This window comes from Rutilus rutilus (genome assembly GCF_951802725.1).
Source record: "Rutilus rutilus genome assembly, chromosome: 1".
Lineage (NCBI taxonomy): Eukaryota > Metazoa > Chordata > Actinopteri > Cypriniformes > Leuciscidae > Rutilus > Rutilus rutilus.
In genome coordinates this window covers 47012483-47032367 of record NC_140209.1, presented here as the reverse complement: position 1 = coordinate 47032367, position 19885 = coordinate 47012483, and the positions used below count along the sequence as shown (strand labels likewise).

General features: G+C 37.7%; 1 protein-coding gene across 1 annotated transcript in view; it reads left to right on the top strand.

Annotated features, from left to right (window-relative positions):
• stat5a (signal transducer and activator of transcription 5a) overlaps positions 1-19885 on the top strand; it is an 86546-nt gene that overhangs the window by 41722 nt on the left and 24939 nt on the right. The window contains exons 2-6 of the mRNA XM_084389720.1: positions 9418-9482; positions 16900-17034; positions 17142-17298; positions 17919-18008; positions 19677-19851. Of these exons, the coding sequence (XP_084245846.1) occupies positions 16907-17034; positions 17142-17298; positions 17919-18008; positions 19677-19851 (550 nt within the window). The 5' untranslated portion in view covers positions 9418-9482; positions 16900-16906. The remainder of the gene's footprint in view (positions 1-9417; positions 9483-16899; positions 17035-17141; positions 17299-17918; positions 18009-19676; positions 19852-19885) is intronic.

The window sequence follows — 19885 nt, the reverse complement described above, 5'->3', positions numbered from 1 at the left end:
AACGGAAGTTAAATGGAAATCACATACTGTAACACACAAACATGCTGATACAGATAGAGACATTTACTGTACCATGCACATATACTGTTCCCTTTCCCACACATATATACTAGACTCTAACAGAAACATGATCAGATGTTGTGCATTTAAAAAGTGTGTGAGGTTTAAAATAAGCTTCACAAAGGGCCTGTTAATAGACAGACGGACACAAATGCACAGAGACACTCCACATACCAGTCTTGCTAAACATCTGTCGCTGTTCTCGCAGAACAATTTCAAAGTTTAAAGTGCCCCATTATGATATTTTAAAGGCTCCTAATTTTGTTTTGGAGGTCTCCTACAATAGGTTTACATTACATTATAAGGTCAAAAAAAATTCTCATAATATACATTGCACATCACCACATTTTTTCAATGATTCATAAACGACTCATCCAATAATTCAGTCTCTCTAAATCCCTCCTTTTCGAGAGCCTACTCTGCTCTGATTGGTTAGACTGTTGTGATTGATCTACCTCTTACCACGCGCGTCGGAAACGAACCTCCATTACCTTAAATGAACTTCTGCTCTGGAGGCTTCCTAAATCCTCAGTGATTGCACACACTGTGAAGACAGTATTGGAGTCGATTTCACCAGATCAATCTGAGTGCAAGTCCGATGCTGAAACATTGGAAGAACTAGTTATTCAACCCGAACCTCCATCGCAAGGATTACTTGAGAAGGACGTTTCTCAGTGAGTGATACACTACTCAGCTTGAGGTACATTATGAGATGTTGCAACTGCATCAGCATCAGCTTTAACAAGTGTACTGTATGTTCATCAACAAACCGATGTGTATATTTTTTATTTATTGCGGTGAACTGTCCGGAACTGCATTAACTGTATCAATAATGGCGCATACTTTAGCCGAGCAGCACTAATATGAATGACTGATGTAACATTAAAGATTGTAAAACAAATCTTGCTCCATCCTTTATCATTACTCAAAATAGTAAAAACATCAGATAATATGCATTATTTTTAGTTAATAGTGAGCCCATAGCTGCTTAGCAGAACTATATCAGTAGCCTAAGTTAGTAATAACGTGAGTTAGTCAGTCTAGAGAACTAGCACAATATAAAACACAAAACTATGTATTTTAAATACCCGGTAGAAAATATATACATCAATAATTAATCATACTTACAGGTTGTGATTCTGAGGAGCAAGTTGGTCCAAATAAAGTAGATACTGTCCCATCTTTAATGGATAAGCGTTTTATAAATCCCATTTAGACCTCACAGAGATTTGAGAAGCAATCGTCAAAAGGTTATACTGCTGTTGTATCGCTGTGGTAATTTTAACCTCTGACTCTTTACATCAAAAGCAGAATTTGCTTTTGCAGAGCAGAAACAGTGCCTTCTCGACATGTACAGCATTTGAGACACCAGCTACAGCATTTGAGGGTCAAAGTAAACGTTGTTCTCAGACAGCCAATGAAGACTATAGGTGGGCACTATGCAAATGTGTTACCCAGTGACGTGTAGCCCTCACGAAAGTGGGATTCGAATTCCCATGACTCGTTTAGGCAGGCTGTTCAGAGTTGATTCTTTCTTTTGAGAGTCAATATATTTATTTATCGTGCACTTTCTGCATCACAACTTTGCAGACCGTTTACATTCACAGACAGCTACATTACACATTGCATGAAAGGTAATATTCGACAAAAACATTATTTGGGCACTTTAAATTTAGAGCAAATGAAGATAATTTGGCTATTAAGTACTGAAGTTGCAAAGCTTTTGGCACAGTCAGCCTCAGCATCCCAATAAACAGTATGATGGGTCTCATAAACGCCACTTGGTATGCTGCTCATTTGGCCGAGGCCCTTCCTGTCAGACAGACAACAGATTGCTTTCAAAGTCCAAGTTGCTCAGCCACATTCATTGACATTTTCTGAATTTACATAATTAAATTACATTCTTGACCTGATGCCTAAAACATATCAGCAATTTAAAAATCCAAATATGCTCCTGTTTAAAAAGAAGCACAAATATTGAGTAAAGGGCAATTTAAGAATAATAAGTGTAATAGTAGGTGTGTGAATAATTAGTGACTTTCACTAGCTAACTAACCTTCAGATTGTTTCAGGACGTTCTAAACTAAGAACTAAATGTTTTTGATACATTTTTGGTATTTAAATAAATAATGACAGTTAGGCTTTGTTTTGTTGAATTCATTTTATTGATCCTAACAGAAAGTGCTAGAGTTGCCTACCGTTTCTATGGTTACATCCTCAGGCGAATGCTTCTTCTCTTTGCTGTGTTTAGCACAGTAAGCACTAGAAACTTAGTAGTTTCTGAAATTATACACACACATCACATATATGTCATATTTCAGCAGCTTTAATTTTTTAATCTGTATTTTGTTTAGTAATGTGCAAAAAGTAGTTTGTTGTCGTTCATTTTGCCGTTGCTGGGATGAGAATGCGAGGTCTTTCGTGATGGTGGTTTGTGTTTATTAATGGTGATATAATTTGGAACAGGCAATGAGAGAATATATGACAGATATTTGTGTCCACCCAGTTTCAAGCGCTGTGATGTTGCTGTCCACCTAGTCCCAAGAAAACAATCCATTCGCTTGACTAAATAAATGAATGAATGAACATCCCTATTAAAGTCACTTTGGCCTTGGTCTTAATAGGGCCCAAGAGAGCCGTGCACATTTTGTGTGGCGTTATTGTACACATGCTCTTTAAAGCGTTACAGATGAACTGGGAAACAGCGCAGTGGAATCAATAAGTCAACATATGCTCTGAATAACATTGCTTAGCTATATAGTCATTACTCATTGATCATTTAGAAAAAAATTATTAATAATTTCCCCATTTTGGCCTTATTTTAGGTGTTTCTGTGTTCATTTCAGGGAATGAATAATCGCGAGGCTTGTGGGATTCAGTATAAGAGTGAATTAATCTATTGGTTTGTGTTCCTCCTGTGCTTTAATGCTTTAATTAATGTATCCACTTCACAGAACACTTCAAACTATTCATACTGTGTACGATATGTTGTGTGTGTGTGTGTGTGTGTGTGTGTGTGTGTGTGTGTCTGTCTGTCTGTCTGGTCCAAGGATCATTGAGTTTAAACACTTCACCTTTGGACTTCCATGTTTCATGTACTCTCTCATTTTCCCTCCATCCATCCATCCATCCATCCCACTCATATCGGCTCCAAGCATTTGCTTAAAAATGTGAAAAGCAGATTCCATACGTTGTGCTAATGGACATATGATGCAGGTAATCAGAGTGGATTCATTCAAACATGATATGTCTTTTTTCATGCTCATCCTAAAAAAAGAAACAAACTGCCTGTAAGTGTTCATGTTTTCTTGTGTGTGTGTGTGTGTGTGTGTTGTTTTCTTGGTGAGTAAGTGCGACCGGCTGATAGCCTCTAGGCATAATGCACCTTTCACAAGCGCTTCATCGTCATGGCAACCGGAGGTTAGTGGTAGGCGTGGCGATTACAGCGGTTGAGTCGGCTGCTATTGTTACCTGCGCAGGAAGTTTGATGCTCACGTTATCTTCTCACAAATTAATCTCCGCCAGATGCGTGACATATTAATTCACGTTTGCTGATTATGATTTTCTGACTTTTTCTTTTCAATCTTGGAAATAATCTTGGTTGTATATTGTTTTAGGGTATTTTAGAGACCAAGGTATTTATAGATGTCATGAGGGCCTCTCTGGAGGGTTTGTCTAACTTGATCAGATATGCAATGGCAGATGGTATGCACACACACACATTCATCAGCTCACACACAGGCATGAGTCACTGCCTGTGCTCTCAGATAGACTGACCTTTTAATCAGGATTTAGACTAATGATACCAAACACACACAAACAGACACAGATTCAGACAAACAGACACAGATTCTGTTCCGAAGAGTTTTCTAAATTGTAACCAGTAATTGTCTTCATGATCGGATCTTTTCAACCCGGCAAGCCTGGATCCTCGCTCCGTGTGAGCATGTCCTGCGAACCGTCACGGTGGATACTAGTGCCCTGGCTACGCCGAGGTGTCTCGCCAGTCAGCGCACACCTCCAGTCTATTGCGCCCAGCAAACACGGTTTGCTTTACTGAATGCCCGCTCCATTTCGAACAAGGCACTTTATCTGGGAGACTTGTTCACAAATGAAAATCTTGATTTCATGGCCCTCACTGAGATGTGGTAGCGGCTGACTTCTTTTATTGACTTCTTTATTGTATTTTAATTTACCGACCTCCTGGTCCTGCATGAGAGTTCTTAGACGAGTTTTCTGAGTTTTTATCTACTATTATTAAATTAGACAAAGGTTCAATTCTTGGTGATTGCAATTTCCACATTGACGACCCCTTTTGTAATGTAGCGTCTGAGTTAACACTCACTTAATTTAAAGGAGAACTCCGGTCAATTTTAACATTGAGCTCATTTTTTTGTAAATTTGGAGTGCTGTCAGTACAGAGAACAACGACAAAAATCTGTGTTGCCTACACCGTGTTATCCTCTTTTTAAAATTTGCACCCTGTTGACTTCAATGGGGCAGGTTTTAAACCTGCGTTTAGCCTGCTTTAACATCCTTGATTTGTCATTACAAGTGCACAGGTCATGTGAGTGAGTTTATTTAGAGTGAACACGGTGAATCTGACTGCAGTAGATGTGAAAGGAATGAATAAAAATGATAATAATTCAGCCAGCGAAAATACCTGTATTTACATCCTGTTTTCGGTCGAAGTCCACAGTAATCGATTGTCGAGTTCACGCGCATAGGTTTAGTACCTATGATCACGCACGTGAACTCGACAATTGACTACTCACCGTGTTCACTCTAAATAAACTCACTCACATGGCTGTGCACTTGTAATGACACATCAAGGATGTTAAAGCAGGCTAAACGCAGGTTTAAAACCTGCCCCATTGAAGTCAACAGGGTGCAAATTTTAAAAAGAGGATAACACGGTGTAGGCAACACCGATTTTTGTCGTTGTTCTCTGTACTGACAGCACTCCAAATGTACAAAAAAATGAGCTCAATGTTAAAATTGACCGGAGTTCTCCTTTAAAGCAACATGTTTCTTCAACATTGTAAAGCACAATGTGCCGTACCATTTTTATGCTGATGACATACAGTTGTATTGCTCAGATTTATTGGATTTAACAGATTTATTGGATTCTCTTTCTTGTGTAAAATCGTGGCTTGCTAGTAACTGTCTACAATTAAATTCGAAAAAGACTGAAACCCTAATTGTTGCCCCAGACAACAAAATCCCATCCATCCTTCAACACCTTGGTTCTCTGAGCTCCTCTGTCCAGTCGAGCCTCAGAAATCTTAGCGTCTGGTTTGTCTTTGGACTGCCATTCTATACTTTTGGTCAGAAATTGTTTTTATCATCTAAGAAATATTGCAAAATTGAGGGCAATTTTTATCAGACTCTGCATTATCTTGAGATGGTTATCCATGCTTTTATTTCTTCACGTTTAGATTACTGTAACTCTCTTTTTACTTTTTTTAACAAATCTGCTCTAAATCGTCTTCAAGCGGTTCAAATGCTCTGGCAAAGCTTTTAACAGGATCTGCCAGAAGGACACACATCACACCCATTTTGTCCTCTCTACACTGGCTATCCATCAAATTTCGTATTGATTTTAAAATATTAGTTTTAACTTTTAGAGCTTTAAATGGTCAGGCCCCACAATACATTGCTGATTTGTTATGCACACACTCCCCAGGCCGTGCCCTTGGATCCTCAGGCCAGAGTCTTTTAATGGTCCCAAAGACTCGTTATAAAACCCTGGGAGACCTGTCCTTTCAGGCTGTAGCCCCCAGACTGTGGACTCTCCCCCCAGACACTAGGCCTACTGTGTCATGTCCATATTTATTACAGTGCTCTGTTGTCCCGGATGGTTTGTTTTTATATGTGGTAAGAAGATTTTTCTGAACAAACTTACTCACCTGACTCCAAAAGTTGGTTCACCAAAAAACAAAATTCTTTCATAATTTACCCTCGTGCCGTTCTAAACTTGTATGGCATTCTTTCTTCCATGCAACTGCTAAAGTTTGCAGAATTGTCACTCTGATGTTTTTCATATAATAAAGTGAATGGTGACCATAAATGACAAAAAGCACCATAAAATTACCATAACCAGTAGCTCATTTGACTGCTATGCTGTATTCAGCGTAGTCAAAAATGTAAGTACTTATTCACTTTTAATCGCATGATCTCCCATATTCATAATCGAACTGCACTATTGAAATTAAGCGAATATGCATGAATTTTCTGTATGTTTTATTTAATTTGAGTATGTTCCCATCACAGACTGGTTGTATAGACTACACTACGACAAAGATGAAAGTCAATAGTCTTTAATTAATAATCCTCAATGAGTAATATGAAGATAAAGACAGGCAAAATAACAACCATCAAACATAGACAAGAGACAAAGAACTGAACAAAACAGGGAGTACTTATACCAGAACTAAACAAGGGTACTAATGAGATAATTGATGGGCAACAGGTGAATACAAAAATCAGACACACAGGAAAACTGGGTCAAACTAGCAGACAATGAAGGCAGTGTCAAAACACAAAGAAACATGACCATAACAGAACATAACTGTGACTGTTCCTCACACATAGCTATAAAATTACTTCAGAAAATGGCGCACAAGTTGAATAGACCACTTTTATGTTTTTTATTTATTTAGCTTTTTAGTCTTTTTGATGCCATAGCTTCTTGTCACTTTTCACTTTCATTGTATGGAAAATATCGTCTTTGTTGGTCCATGGAAGAAAGCACATCATACGGCTTCAGAAATGAGTACATAACAGCTGAATTATTTCTCTAAAGAGAAAAGTACTGTTTTATTGATTAACTCTAGTCTAATTTCTGTCAAAAGATCGAGAGGGAAAATGGCTTGTTTATTCCCAGAAAGCAAGAACTACATCTGAAGAGAACTGATCTTGGAATGTGTGTGTGTGTGTGTCTATATATATATATTATTATTATTATATTACATTATGTTGTTGTTGCATAAGGTCAGCTGGCACCAGTCCCTCCCTGCTGTCGGGTCTGCTATATCCTCACCGGCCATAAATATGCTTTTATTCATCCTCCCTGTAGAGAAAGCGAGTGATAGTCAGTGTGGAAATGGTGGTGGATTGATTTGGTGTTGCTTCATCATGTTAGCCTTTTTTAGCTGGAGGGATGGAAGAGTGTGAGAGAGCAAGGAATGCTCTTTTGGAGATCAGCTTGAAAGTATTTGCTCAGTGTGAGTGACGCGACAGCTTCAGGGTTGTCTTTGTGCGGCCATCAATAAATGCAATAAAAACACAGATGGTGTGTGTGTTTGTGGCCGCTTGAACATTGCCCCCTTAAGAAAGTTGACCTCGGCCCTTCCAGCTGCCTGCAAAGTGTCGGATGAGTGTTTTTGTGTTGATATGTGTGACAGTTCACTCTGTATAAACTTGTTGCCACTCACCAAATGAAACTGCATACAAATGCCTCTTTGCCATCTAAAGCAGTGTTTGTATTCTCTTCCCTGCTTATCTGTTCCTCCTCACAAGCACTCACTCTCAAATGTTTATGTTTGTCTTTCTCTCTCTGCGCTATCACATCAGATCACGCACAAATTTCCCCTCCTCGCCTCATTAACATCTGTCGCGCATGGTTTTCTGCATGGATTCCCTCTTATCTTACCATGGCCTCTGTCAAGAGAGAGTTTCTCTGTGAGATTACATAATCCTCCCCATGGGGTCTAATCCTGGCTGGCTTTCTAAAGTCAGTTGTGTTGAAAATGGGCAAGAATTTGTACCTTTGGGTTTCACGCTTGTGTCGAAAGGGATAATTGTCGACTGAGTTGTCGATAGCTGTTGATCGAAACATTATATTTACAAATGGATGTAAATATAGATAGTGTTTTTTGCTGATCTTTTCCATAGAATGAAAATGAATTGTGACCAAATGTTGTAGATAAAACTGCACACAAATTTCAATGAGTGACAAACCGCGCAGGTCATTGTGTCACTTGCAGCATCGTAAACAAGCTGATGACAGCTCCATCTGTCAGTGAAATTGCACAAAACCATGAAGACGACACATTGTGAATTTATTCCTTTTCATTTTGAAAGTTGAATGCAAGGAATATCCCATGTATTTTAGCCACATGGAATTCTAGAGGAAAAAAAATTCCTCAAGGCATCCTAGAGGAAGTTGTCAGAAGGCAAGGCACATGTGTTTTCTTCAGCAGACTGTTTCATTTGAATCAAGCTAGTCTCTTACATAAGAGAGGGTTGACTCTCATTCTTACAATGTGATTTAAACCATGCTGTTTCAAACTAAATGATCAGCCAATTGGCGAGCAACTTTATTTAATATTTGTGCTTGGCAAGTGTTAGTTTTGAACCCTGCTCTCATCCTGTGCAGTGCAGACAAAATACACAGCCAAAACTGACTGAACTGAAGCTGGTCATATTTTTGATTTAGAAGAGATAAGTCATAGTCTTAGTTCATGGCAGACAATCAGGCGATTTTCAGGGATCAATCCAGAATGCACTAAACCCTACACTGCGGGGTTTTTTGTTTTGTTTTTTGTAGAAAAGAACCCCATTTTGCATTCAATATGAGTGTTAATTTGGCATATGTTTAGTTATCCAATCAGTTGATTATTCTCTGTCCAGAGAATGTGGTTTTTCCTTCAGTTTCCCCATTCAGCGTTTGTGAATGCACCCAGTAACCATAGATCAAGATTTAATGCTTCACATTTAACGTTTCAACTGTCAGTGGAGACAGATTCCTCTCTCTCTCTCTCTCTCTCTCTCTCTCTCTCTCTCTCTCTTAGATTTTCTTTCCCTCTGAGGAAAGAACAACAGACTGAGAGGAAGTAACAGTTTTGCAGACCTTAAAGGGATAGTTCACCCAAAAATTTTTATTCTGTCATCATTTACTCAAGTTGTTCCAAACCTGTATGAGTTTCTTTCTTCTGCTGAACACAAAATAATATATTTTGAAGAATGTTGATAACTTGACAGTTGATGGGCCCCATTGACTTCCATAGTAGAAAAAAAAAATAATAATACAATGGGGACCATCAACTGTTTGGTTACAAACATTCTTCAAAATATCTTCCTTTGTGTTCATATAGGTTTGAAAACAACTTGATGACTGAATTTTCAGTTTGGGGTGAACTATCCATTTCAACTCTTGTATTCTTACCTGGCGTGTTCAGTATCTCTGTTTAATTAAATAGGAGTGTTGCATTGTGTACTTCTTCATACAGAAATGTATACTTCTACTTCTCAATGTTTTTTTTGTTTGTTTTTTTTTGCTTAAAATTGTACAAGCCAAGACAAAAATGCTTATACAGTTCTCTCCTTCTCTCTTTCTGTCTCTCTTCCAAACAGGTTTTCCAGGTTTCCTCTCCAAAAGTTCCTGTTCTTAGATGGTAACAGAGAGCTTGAGATAAGAGGTAAAATGAATGTCTGCATGTCTGTGTGAATGATTGTCTTTTTTATTCTGATGTGATTTTAATTGCAATGTGATTCCTACTGAGATGTAATTACAATTGTTTGTTGTTGCTGTTATAATGATGTAATGATGGAAATTAGTAGAAAATGTCTCCGGTTAATAAATGTAACCTCATTTCCCTGAGATGAGGGAATGAGACATTACATCAAAAGCTAAGGAGAAAGATGTTTCCCCATAATGTCAGCTTCTGACGTAATGTCGAAGTGACCGAAAACGAAAGGGAACAAAAATTATTACCTTGAGTTATCAAGGTTATCAAATGTCTGCTTTTGTTTTGGCCTGTGTGATCTCACCCACTGCCAGTTTACCCAATAGTATTTAGACACCCCGGGTTGCCAGCTGGTGGAAAACACAGCGTATTGTAGCCACGGAAGTCAGCAAACAAACTCAGAGATCGCAGATTCTGCCTAACCTAAAAAGCCTCGGCATCCATCTGAAAAGCTCTATGTCCAGAGGCATATTAAAACGCAGATGAATCAATTTACAAGTGTAAGTGCTCATCGCCTTCCATTGTGCGTTGCGCAACCCGCGTGAGCGTCAAGTCTGAGGAGGAGGTAGCGGGGAAACAACCCTATCCAATATTTTGAATTTGGACTGCAGTACCCATTTGAACCGCTAGCTGTTAATATTACATACTGTACCTTTAACACATTCTGTTGACTGATTTACTTTGCACCTACAAACTTTTCATTAGAGTTCCAAATAAAGTGTTACCAAAATTTCGATCAAATAAAAGTTCCAGATATGTCTATAAAATGTTATGATAAAATACAATACCATTTATTGCACATTGGCTTTTGGCACATATTATAACCCATAAGACAAATACTAGACAAATCATAATTAAGTCATAGTAAAACAGGGACTGACAATATGCACTCAGTCCCCTCCCCCATGGTGCACATCCCCTCACAGAGTCAGGCATTGTCCTTATTTAAAGGCTTACAGCTACGGGAATGAAAAAATGCCTTTGTAATTTGTTTTTACTGAGAGGAGGAATTATCTACCTCCTCCCTGAAGGTGGAGGTTCAAGGTATTTGAGAAGTGTACTGTTTGTGTATTTTTATTTTCTTAGCCTCCTCCACAACTAAGAGGTCATAAAGGTCCTGAGGCCAAGGAAGGCCACAGTGCTTCATACACAGCCTAACTTTGACTATTAATGATTTATTAAAAAATTTCACTCTGTTTGAGCAACAAAAATATGGATTTTTGTTGTTGTTGTTGTTGTTTTTCCTCGTTTTCTTTTTGAACCTACCTACCTGAAGTGTTTGGGAATTTTTGATATAGACCTAAATAATGCTGTAGACATTGTTGATATTATAGATTTACAGATATTGGAATTTACCTCTATGTTTACTAACACTGTTCCCTGACCAGAATTTACAGTGGCAAGCAATTTGTCTGTCCACGATGAACATGAAACCATGTGAGGCAACACAGTTGCAGACAATCAGAATAGATTTGATGTTTAATATACAGCTATGTGTTGTGGGACTTTCAACCAATGAGATTTTACTGTAGGCAGAGCTACCAAGTATGATTCTGCAGAAATAGATACCGAGAGGTCAATAAAATGTCATTTTGGTTGTCACTGCTTATCCAGGACTCTATACTGTACCTTACCACACTTTCTATCTGCACCCCCGCCTGTTGAATAAACTCTTAGTTTCAGAGTAGGTTTAAAGTTGATCAAACCATACAGATCCAACCTGGTTTAGATCAGGTTCAGTGGGCTCACAACGTTCGGTTTAATCGTTGCCTGTCAACTCAGTGTTTGAGCCAGAGTTTGTGATTAACTCTAGAGAGTGTCATGTGCAGCAAACAGCCAATCACATGGAACATGGAGAGCGTCAGCAAAGCAACTTGAAGACAAGCCTGCAAGGTTAGCAAAAAAAGCTTAACTCTTGCTGCCGCAATGGTACGCAGGGAAGGAGACCAGAGGCTGTTTTTTTTATGGATGTCAATGGAGGAGAGACTTCACTACGCAGAATAAACCGCTTTTGTGAGGAAACAGCCTATAATTTAATGAATCGACAGCCCATCGGCTAGTCTTAAACATTAGTTTTGGATTGATCTATTTTTAGAGTTTACATTACATAGAGTTTATGAAAAAAATGCTTTTTTATAAGAGAAGTCACAGACAATTGCACGACAGGATTCAGTTTACGGCACTTCTCGTTCATTTCTATGGTGTCCGCAAAGAGTGATTGACTGTCGCAAAACTATAAGACTATCTCTGACATCAGTTTGATTCACTTCTCGCGAGAGAGCTGGTGCAATTCACTTCTATAAATATCAAGAATTTATAAATGTATATACAAGGCAGGAATAAATGCTGCTGCAGCGAGAGATTGAGAAGGCAGCTGAATGAAAAAATGAATGCATTTATCAACTGAATTTAAATAATAATTTATACAGATTCACAAAGAGCTCAGAAGAATACACGTAAACTTAATCAGATTAAAAACTTTATATATTAAAGATTATATTATATATATTTATTTTAATTTAATTGACAATTAATATAATTATTATATAGATATATTATATGAATTATACATAATTATAATTCATATAATATAAATAAAATAAATAGCAGCAAAATATTTTCACTAAACTGCTTTAATATGGGGCAAGAGATATGAGGGGGGAGTGACTTTATTGCATCAGATACATGTCACTTTGCTCACAGCTGATTCGTTTTGGTTTGCGATCTCTAACCCAGAAAAAAACCTGCGAGAGTTAGCCAGCTAAAAACAATTCACCTTCTTGGGCCCGAAAAACCAGAGTTTGCTCAAACTTATCTCAAACTTACGTGGCCGTTTCCCAAAAGCATAGTTAGACATCTGTGTTTGCAAGTTCTGTTGAATTTTGTAGATAACGACGAAACTTGCGACCATAGTTGGCTTCGCGAAATGCACCCCTGGGTAGGAAATAAACCCGGTTTCATGCAACTGGCCTCAGATATTCAGGATAGGTCTACCAGCGCTGTATCATCTACAATTTAAAAGTTCTTATCTGAATCCCTCGTGTTATGTGTACTTATGGACAATAGCACTGGGAGGATCGCAGTTCCTTGAGGAGCCCCAGTAGAAACAAACAAGCTTGAGACGGTAGTCTCTGTTGTTTTAACATACTGCGCTCAGCAGGAGAGAAAGTCCAGAATTCACAATATGATGGAATCACAGCTTGATCTGTGCTTTAGCCTCAAGGGAACTAGGTACTGTAGGTAAATGCAGATGAGAAGTCTAGAAGAAGAGCATCTTCGTGTAAAATGGCCTCTTCAGATGTTTTATGTATGATGTTCACAGCTGCACTGAAAACCTTGTTTGGCCCTTATAATCATAAAACTCTGGCCTTAGGACTACATGTGTGGTCACATTCTGTGTGCAAATGTGAGACGCTGCGTTATGTGACACGATGATCAAAGATGTGGGAATTGTAATTTAACTCATAATTCTGAAAACACAAACTTTTGAAAACGGGTTTCAAAGTGCAAGATTTTTAAACCAATACTGTGATCGTCTCCGTGTAAACAAAAAAAAAATCTGTGAAAACAGTGACGTCATGCACACGTATTTTAAGTGTTCAGCTATAGGCATGCCGTTTGCCACAAGTGCTCTGTATAGGAATACTTATGTACGCAAGCGCATAGTCTTTCTTTACAAAGTGGCATCGCCAACTACTGACCTGGCATGCATAATACAATGTTTTTAGTAATACTGGGAACTATATTCTCTGAAGGCGAAGCACTGCTACTTGGGCGGAGTGATTTGCTCGCAGCACCTGAGAAGCCCCGTGGTGAGGGGTAGAGAGTTCACTCAGAGTTGGAGTAAATCACTCCGCCCAAGTAGCAGTGCTTCGCCTTCTGAGAATATAGTTCCCAGTATGTATACAGTTAGAAGATGGCTGTGTCTCATGTGACCTTGTTATTTGTACACGCTATGACTATACAAATCACAACATGTAAATAGGAAAATGTTGGCGTTATTTTGTCACTTATTGGGAGCAGTATGCTAGCTGGAGCCGTTTACCTCCAGTCTTTGTGCTAAGCTAGGCTAGCGGTGGGTGCGTCAGACAGAGTTACGGCACGCACGGAGATGAAAAGGGTATGTATGGATTTATCTAACTCTGGGGGATACAGTGAATAAGCTAGAGTCCCCCAAAAAAGGCGTGTTCCTTTAACATCCATGATGAAACCTTTCAATTGTGAAAAGGTTCTTCATAGTGGATAATGTTCTTTAGATCAGGGATGTCCAAACTCGTTCCTGGAGGGCCACTGTCCGGCAGAGTTTAGCTCCAACTAGCCTCAAAACACCTGTCTGGAAGATTCTAGTATGCCTTGATTATTGGTTCAGGTGTGTTAATTTTGGCTGGAGCTAAAATCTGCAGGACAGTGGTGCTCCAGGAACAGGATTGGTCACCCCTGCTTTAGATGATTAAAATGTTCTTCACACACACAAAAAAAAAGACGATTTTTTTTCATTGAAAGATTAGGGGAACCAAAAATGGTTATTCTATGGCATCGCTGTGAAACCCCCCTTTTGCAACTTTTATTTTTAAGAGTATAGGCTTATCAGCAGCCAACAAATATCTAATAGGATTGAATGAGTGGTGAAGAGAGCAGGCCAAAAGTGAGGTGTGAGAGGAAGTGTTAATGGGTACAGTGAGCTGTCAAGGTCAGGAATGCTTCGTAAGATCAGAGAGACATCTGACCTGATTTCAGCAGCAGCAACCATCCAAAAATCACATCAAACATCAGTCTCCTTAATCCATCACATCAACCGGAATCAAGTGTTTGTCTTTGTGGTTAGTTGACTGGCAATGAGTGGCTTTTGTGTCTGCCTTCTTTATAAGTGTAGTGTTCGTGTGTGTGGCAAGCTGACTGGAAATCAGTGGTTTTTGTGTCTGTGTAGGTGTGCAGCTTTCAATTCATGTACATGTCTGTGTGGTTGCACTGCTTGGAAACACACACATGTTCACACGTATGCAAACACACACGCAACAAGTTGGACAGGAAGAGGCGGGTTGTGAACTCTCTTCTCTTACAAGCTACTTCCGTTTTGATTTGAAGCTCATATGCTCATAGGTGACAGCTCAAACAAATCAAATGCAACGGTTTCTCACATGGCTCATTTAAATTGCTGCTTTGTCTTGCATGTTTATGTTCTTTGAAGACACTTTCTTACCACAGCAACTTCCGAGCAGGGGATTTTCAGACTGAAGTCCAGGGACTCAACCAATTTTGACACGATTGCAGTTTCATTTTCACTTTTTTTAAAGATCAAGTTTAATTAATGATTAATTAATAATCAAGATAAATCTAAAAAATTAAATATGTCAAGGTATTAATCTTGTGAATTTCTATTGAAAATGACTTTATTTACAGCCGTGTGTGTGTGTGTGTGTTTTGCAAGAAACCTTGACTTAGTGCACTTCAGGGGGAAACACTTCCGCATGTACAGTCATCACCATAAAAACTGTCAGCGGACTGATCAGATGACCCTGCCTGGAGTTATGTTTGAATATGTAGTTTCGAGTGTGTTTATGCGCATAGAATTTGATGCTTTATGCAGTGCCTGTAGTTGAGAGACAAGCAAGTCATGTGGGGATGTTATATTGACGGCTAAAACGAATTAGATTAACACACACAAACACAGATACAAGCTAACAAATGAATGGTGGTCAACCAATATATAAACCAATATATGAAGATTAATAATCATTATAATACTATTTTAGTACTTTATCAAATTTATTTTTTATTTGCATGTGTACATTATTTTCATTACAATAAAGCACACATTTTAGGTTACATTCTCGTTATGACAATGGATTTGGATTTTGTTCGTATGAGCTTTTTTTAATAATACATATTATTCACAAAAAATATATATATTTTTACCATCACAGGAATAAATACATTTTAAAATATATTAAAATAGAAAACAGTTATTTTAAATTGTAATAATAATTCGCAAAATTACTATTTTGATCAAATAAATGTAGCATTGGTAAGCAAAGGTGAGCAAAAATAATTAATAAATCTTACCAACTTTAAACTTTTGAATGGTAGTGTATTTTTAATTAAAGGGGTCATGACATGGATGTACAAAAAACACATATATATGCGGAAAAATGATTGCAACCCTCATTTTGATCCTCTATGTCATTGTCATTGAAATGACAATGCCCACTCGCTATTGCATCTGAATGTTTTGTCATTTACAAAAAACATTTACTTATGGTTTGTGATGCAGCTGTCGGATCAAATACATTTGGCTTCTTCAGCTTTCAAAAAAGTTTCTTTGCGAACTCTCACAAAACAAAATGCTCAGAACAAACATATAATCCTCAGACGCAATCCAGAATGCCATTAAAATAAACCATCCACTTGTTTCTGACTCTGAGGTCTTTCTGAACTCTGTACAGAGACGTGTCAAAGCAAAAGCTCTTTCACTCTTCCATTTGTCCTGTTGTCGACAGACACAAGCACGCGGAGTATGTCAGAAACTGAATGTGAATCTATATTGACGCAATGTGATGCTCACATCCAGTGTAGGCAAACGTAGCCTTTAAGCGACTGAATGCCAGAAGGCAGGGCCTATGATGCGATGATGTATAACTATTCATCAGTGTTATATGATCGCTATATGGCAGGCATATGCAAATATATTTGCCCGTGTGACATCCCAAATCCCACAATATCCAAATGAGCCGTTTGGAGCGTGCTTAAATAATTGCTTTGTTTATGATGAGGAGGACATTTTAAGCTCTGAAACTTAATTTAAACTTAATCTTGATATTTTAAAGGTACAAAGACCTCTTATATGACAAATTTGATTTCTCGTGTCATGACCCCTTTAAATATATAATTATACAATACATTGTATATAATGTGTAATTATATTATATATTATATATAGTGTTTAATTATAATATATATTAAAGTAGTAAATATTATATATATATTTTATAATTTTCTAAAATATATGAGCAATGACTGTCTATATATAATTTTTACAAATATTATAATGTGAAATATAATAAAAAAGTTTAAAACAATATAGGAAAAAAAAATGTTTTTTTATTTTAATATAAAACTGTAATAAAATATAATTCTATTTTAGCATTACAGTAATGACAAATGGCTTGGTGGGAGGTTGCTTAATTGTCATTATAATAATGTCATAATTATATATAATATAATTTTTGGGGTGAAATGTGACCTAAACATGTTCGTGGTAATGTGAGCATCTCTTTGGTATTCCCTTTTTTTTTTTTTTTTTTTTGCATTTCTAATTTTCCCTAACTCTCACTTGTTTGTTGTATTGTACCTGACGCTGTGTCTCTGTCAGAGTGAAAATGGCAGTGTGGATCCAGGCCCAGCAGCTGCAGGGAGATGCTCTGCACCAGATGCAGTCTCTCTACGGGCAACACTTCCCCATAGAGGTGCGACACTACCTGTCCCAGTGGATAGAGGGACAACTCTGGTATGTGAAGAGTTTGCCTGAGCTCATTTGAACTGCAACTGATTTGCAGATTTTGACATTTTTTATTACATCAATGTTATTTGCTGTGTCTGTATGTCCTCTGTCAGGGATGCGATAGATTTAGAGAACCCTCAAGAGGAGATTAAAGCCAAGCGTTTATTGGACAACCTGATCCAGGAACTACAGAAGAAAGCAGAGCATCAAGTGGGAGAGGACGGCTTCTTACTCAAGATCAAATTAGGACATTATGCTTCACAGCTGAAGGTTCTGCTTGTTCTTTGTTTGCGAGTACAGTTCAGGAATGAGTTAAATAGTGATAACAGATCAGACTTTTGATTTTCACACATTCAAAAGCTCCTGAATAAATGTTTATACACACACACACTGAAAAACATGCAGACTAAGATCTCTTTTTATATCTCTTTTAGATCTCTTGTTTGTTTGAGATGTTTCTCAATAAAATGAGAGAATATAGATATACAAAATAAAAAATAAATGAGAGTTTTTGACATACAGTATATCAGTGCATGATGATAAAGCCATTATTAAGAACAGGCCAGTCAGGAAAGAGTGTGTTAATGTAAACAAGACCGAGTAGATGGAGGTGTGCGTTTGTGTTTATTTTCCTCTAATTCTGACTCTGTGTGTGTGTGTGTGTGTGTGTGTGTGTGTGTGTGTGTGTGTGTGTGTGTGTGTGTGTGTGTGTGTGTGTGTGTGTGTGTGTGTGTGTGTGTGTGTGTGTGTGTGTGTGTGTGTGTGTGTGTGTGTGTGTGTGTGTGTGTGTGTGTGTGTGTGTGTGTGTGTGTGTGTGTGTGTGTGTGTGTGTGTGTGTGTGTGTGTGTGTGTGTGTGTGTGTGTGTGTGTGTGTGTGTGTGTGTTTTCAGAGCACATATGACCGATGTCCCCTGGAGTTGGTGAGATGTATCAAACACATCCTGTACACGGAGCAAAGACTCGTCAGAGAGGCGACTAATGTGAGTGGACAGAGTAGGCAGTCGGTTTATCAGTTCATTTGTAATAACGGGTTATTTAAAATTAATTGTATGTGTTCTTTATCTTTATTTTGTATATATATATCAAATAAATGCAGACTTGGTGAGCAGAAGAGACTTCTTATCTAATCTTAATGATATATATATATATATATTTGTGCACTACACACACACACGCATGCACGCACGCACACATACTGTACATTCTCACACACACACACACACACACACACACACACACACACACACACACACACACACACAGTTAAGATTAGATAAGAAGTCTCTTCTGCTCACCAAGTCTGCATTTATTTGATCATAAATACAGTAAACACATTAGTATTGTAAAATAGTATTACAATTTAAAATAACTGATTTTATGTTAATATACTGAAAATTTATCACATGATCCTTCAGAAATCATTCTAATATACTTATTTGATGCAAGGCAAGGAGCGCATTTATTTTAAATAGATTTTTTTGTAATAACATGAAAGTCTTTTCTGTCACTGTTAATCAATTTAACGCGTCCTTGCTGAATAAAAATAATAAAAAGTAAAAAGTAATTATTGGCCTCAAACTTTTGAACGGTAGTCTAGTTATTGCGCTTTTGTTACACAGATAAGTGTAATAGTTAGTAATAAATCTGTTAATTTAAAGAATTGATACCTGATAAACAACTGGAAAAAATCATGGAAAAATACACAGAATTGCACTGGTCAAAATGTGTGGGAACCCAGGTCTGTGAATTGTTCCATAACATATGATTCCAACATTTTTACAGACCTCATAATTTTACTCCCAGAGTTCTCTCTACATTCGACTGATTTATAAACACTTTGTTTGAACTAGCCATTAAAAATGGTTTGTACCATTTATAAAAAGAGAGAACTATGTTGTCTTCTTGGTTTAAATCATGGGCATTGAGTAATAAACAGGGCTGCTGTAAATGACTTTTACAATCTTCAGAAATAGAATTTGCATTTGCATTGTGCATGTGTAGATGAACATACATAGCTGAATATACACATACTAATCTACACACAAATTCGACGATACCTGCCAAGAAAGTGCTCAGTTTTATGAGAGTAAAAGAGGAAATTTCAGATTTTATGAACTGAACTGACATACCATAAAATCATAAAACTAAAGACAATATCAGTAAATCTAGAGGCTCACATACACATGAAAATGCCCAGTCATGTTGTTAGGGACACCTGTACATCCACTCAACGCATAATATTTATGTTCACATACCATGTATGCACTACACAAACAATATTTAGTTTGCTCAAACACACATATACGTGCACCCAGTCTTACGTGGGAATAGAGGAATAACCTCACCTGCGTGGGTTATTCATACACAATGGGACAGAGAGGATAAGGGCAGTATACATATTGAAGCTTTGGTTTGTGGGATTTTCAATGAAGAACCGTTGATCAGGTTGTTTTAAAGGTATCTACAAACTTTCTTCATCCTGCTAGTTTATCAAACCTAAAACAAAAACATACAAAAAGTTGAATTATATATCATGCTTCTATGCTTTTCTGAAATATATTCTGTTATAATTTTGTGAAACATAATTTTAGTGAAACTGAACGTTGAACTGTGGTTGGTTGTCACTCATGTGTGTCTGTGATTGGCAGTCAAGCTCACCGGTGGGCGGGGTGATGGACAGCATGTCGCAGAAGTACCATCAGATAAACCAGGCGTTTGAGGAGCTCCGAATATTGACTCAGGACACAGAGAATGACCTCAGAAAACTACAGCACAACCAGGAGTACTTCATTATACAATACCAGGAGAGCCTCAGAATACAGGGTATATGTCCACACACATTTACATTTATACATGC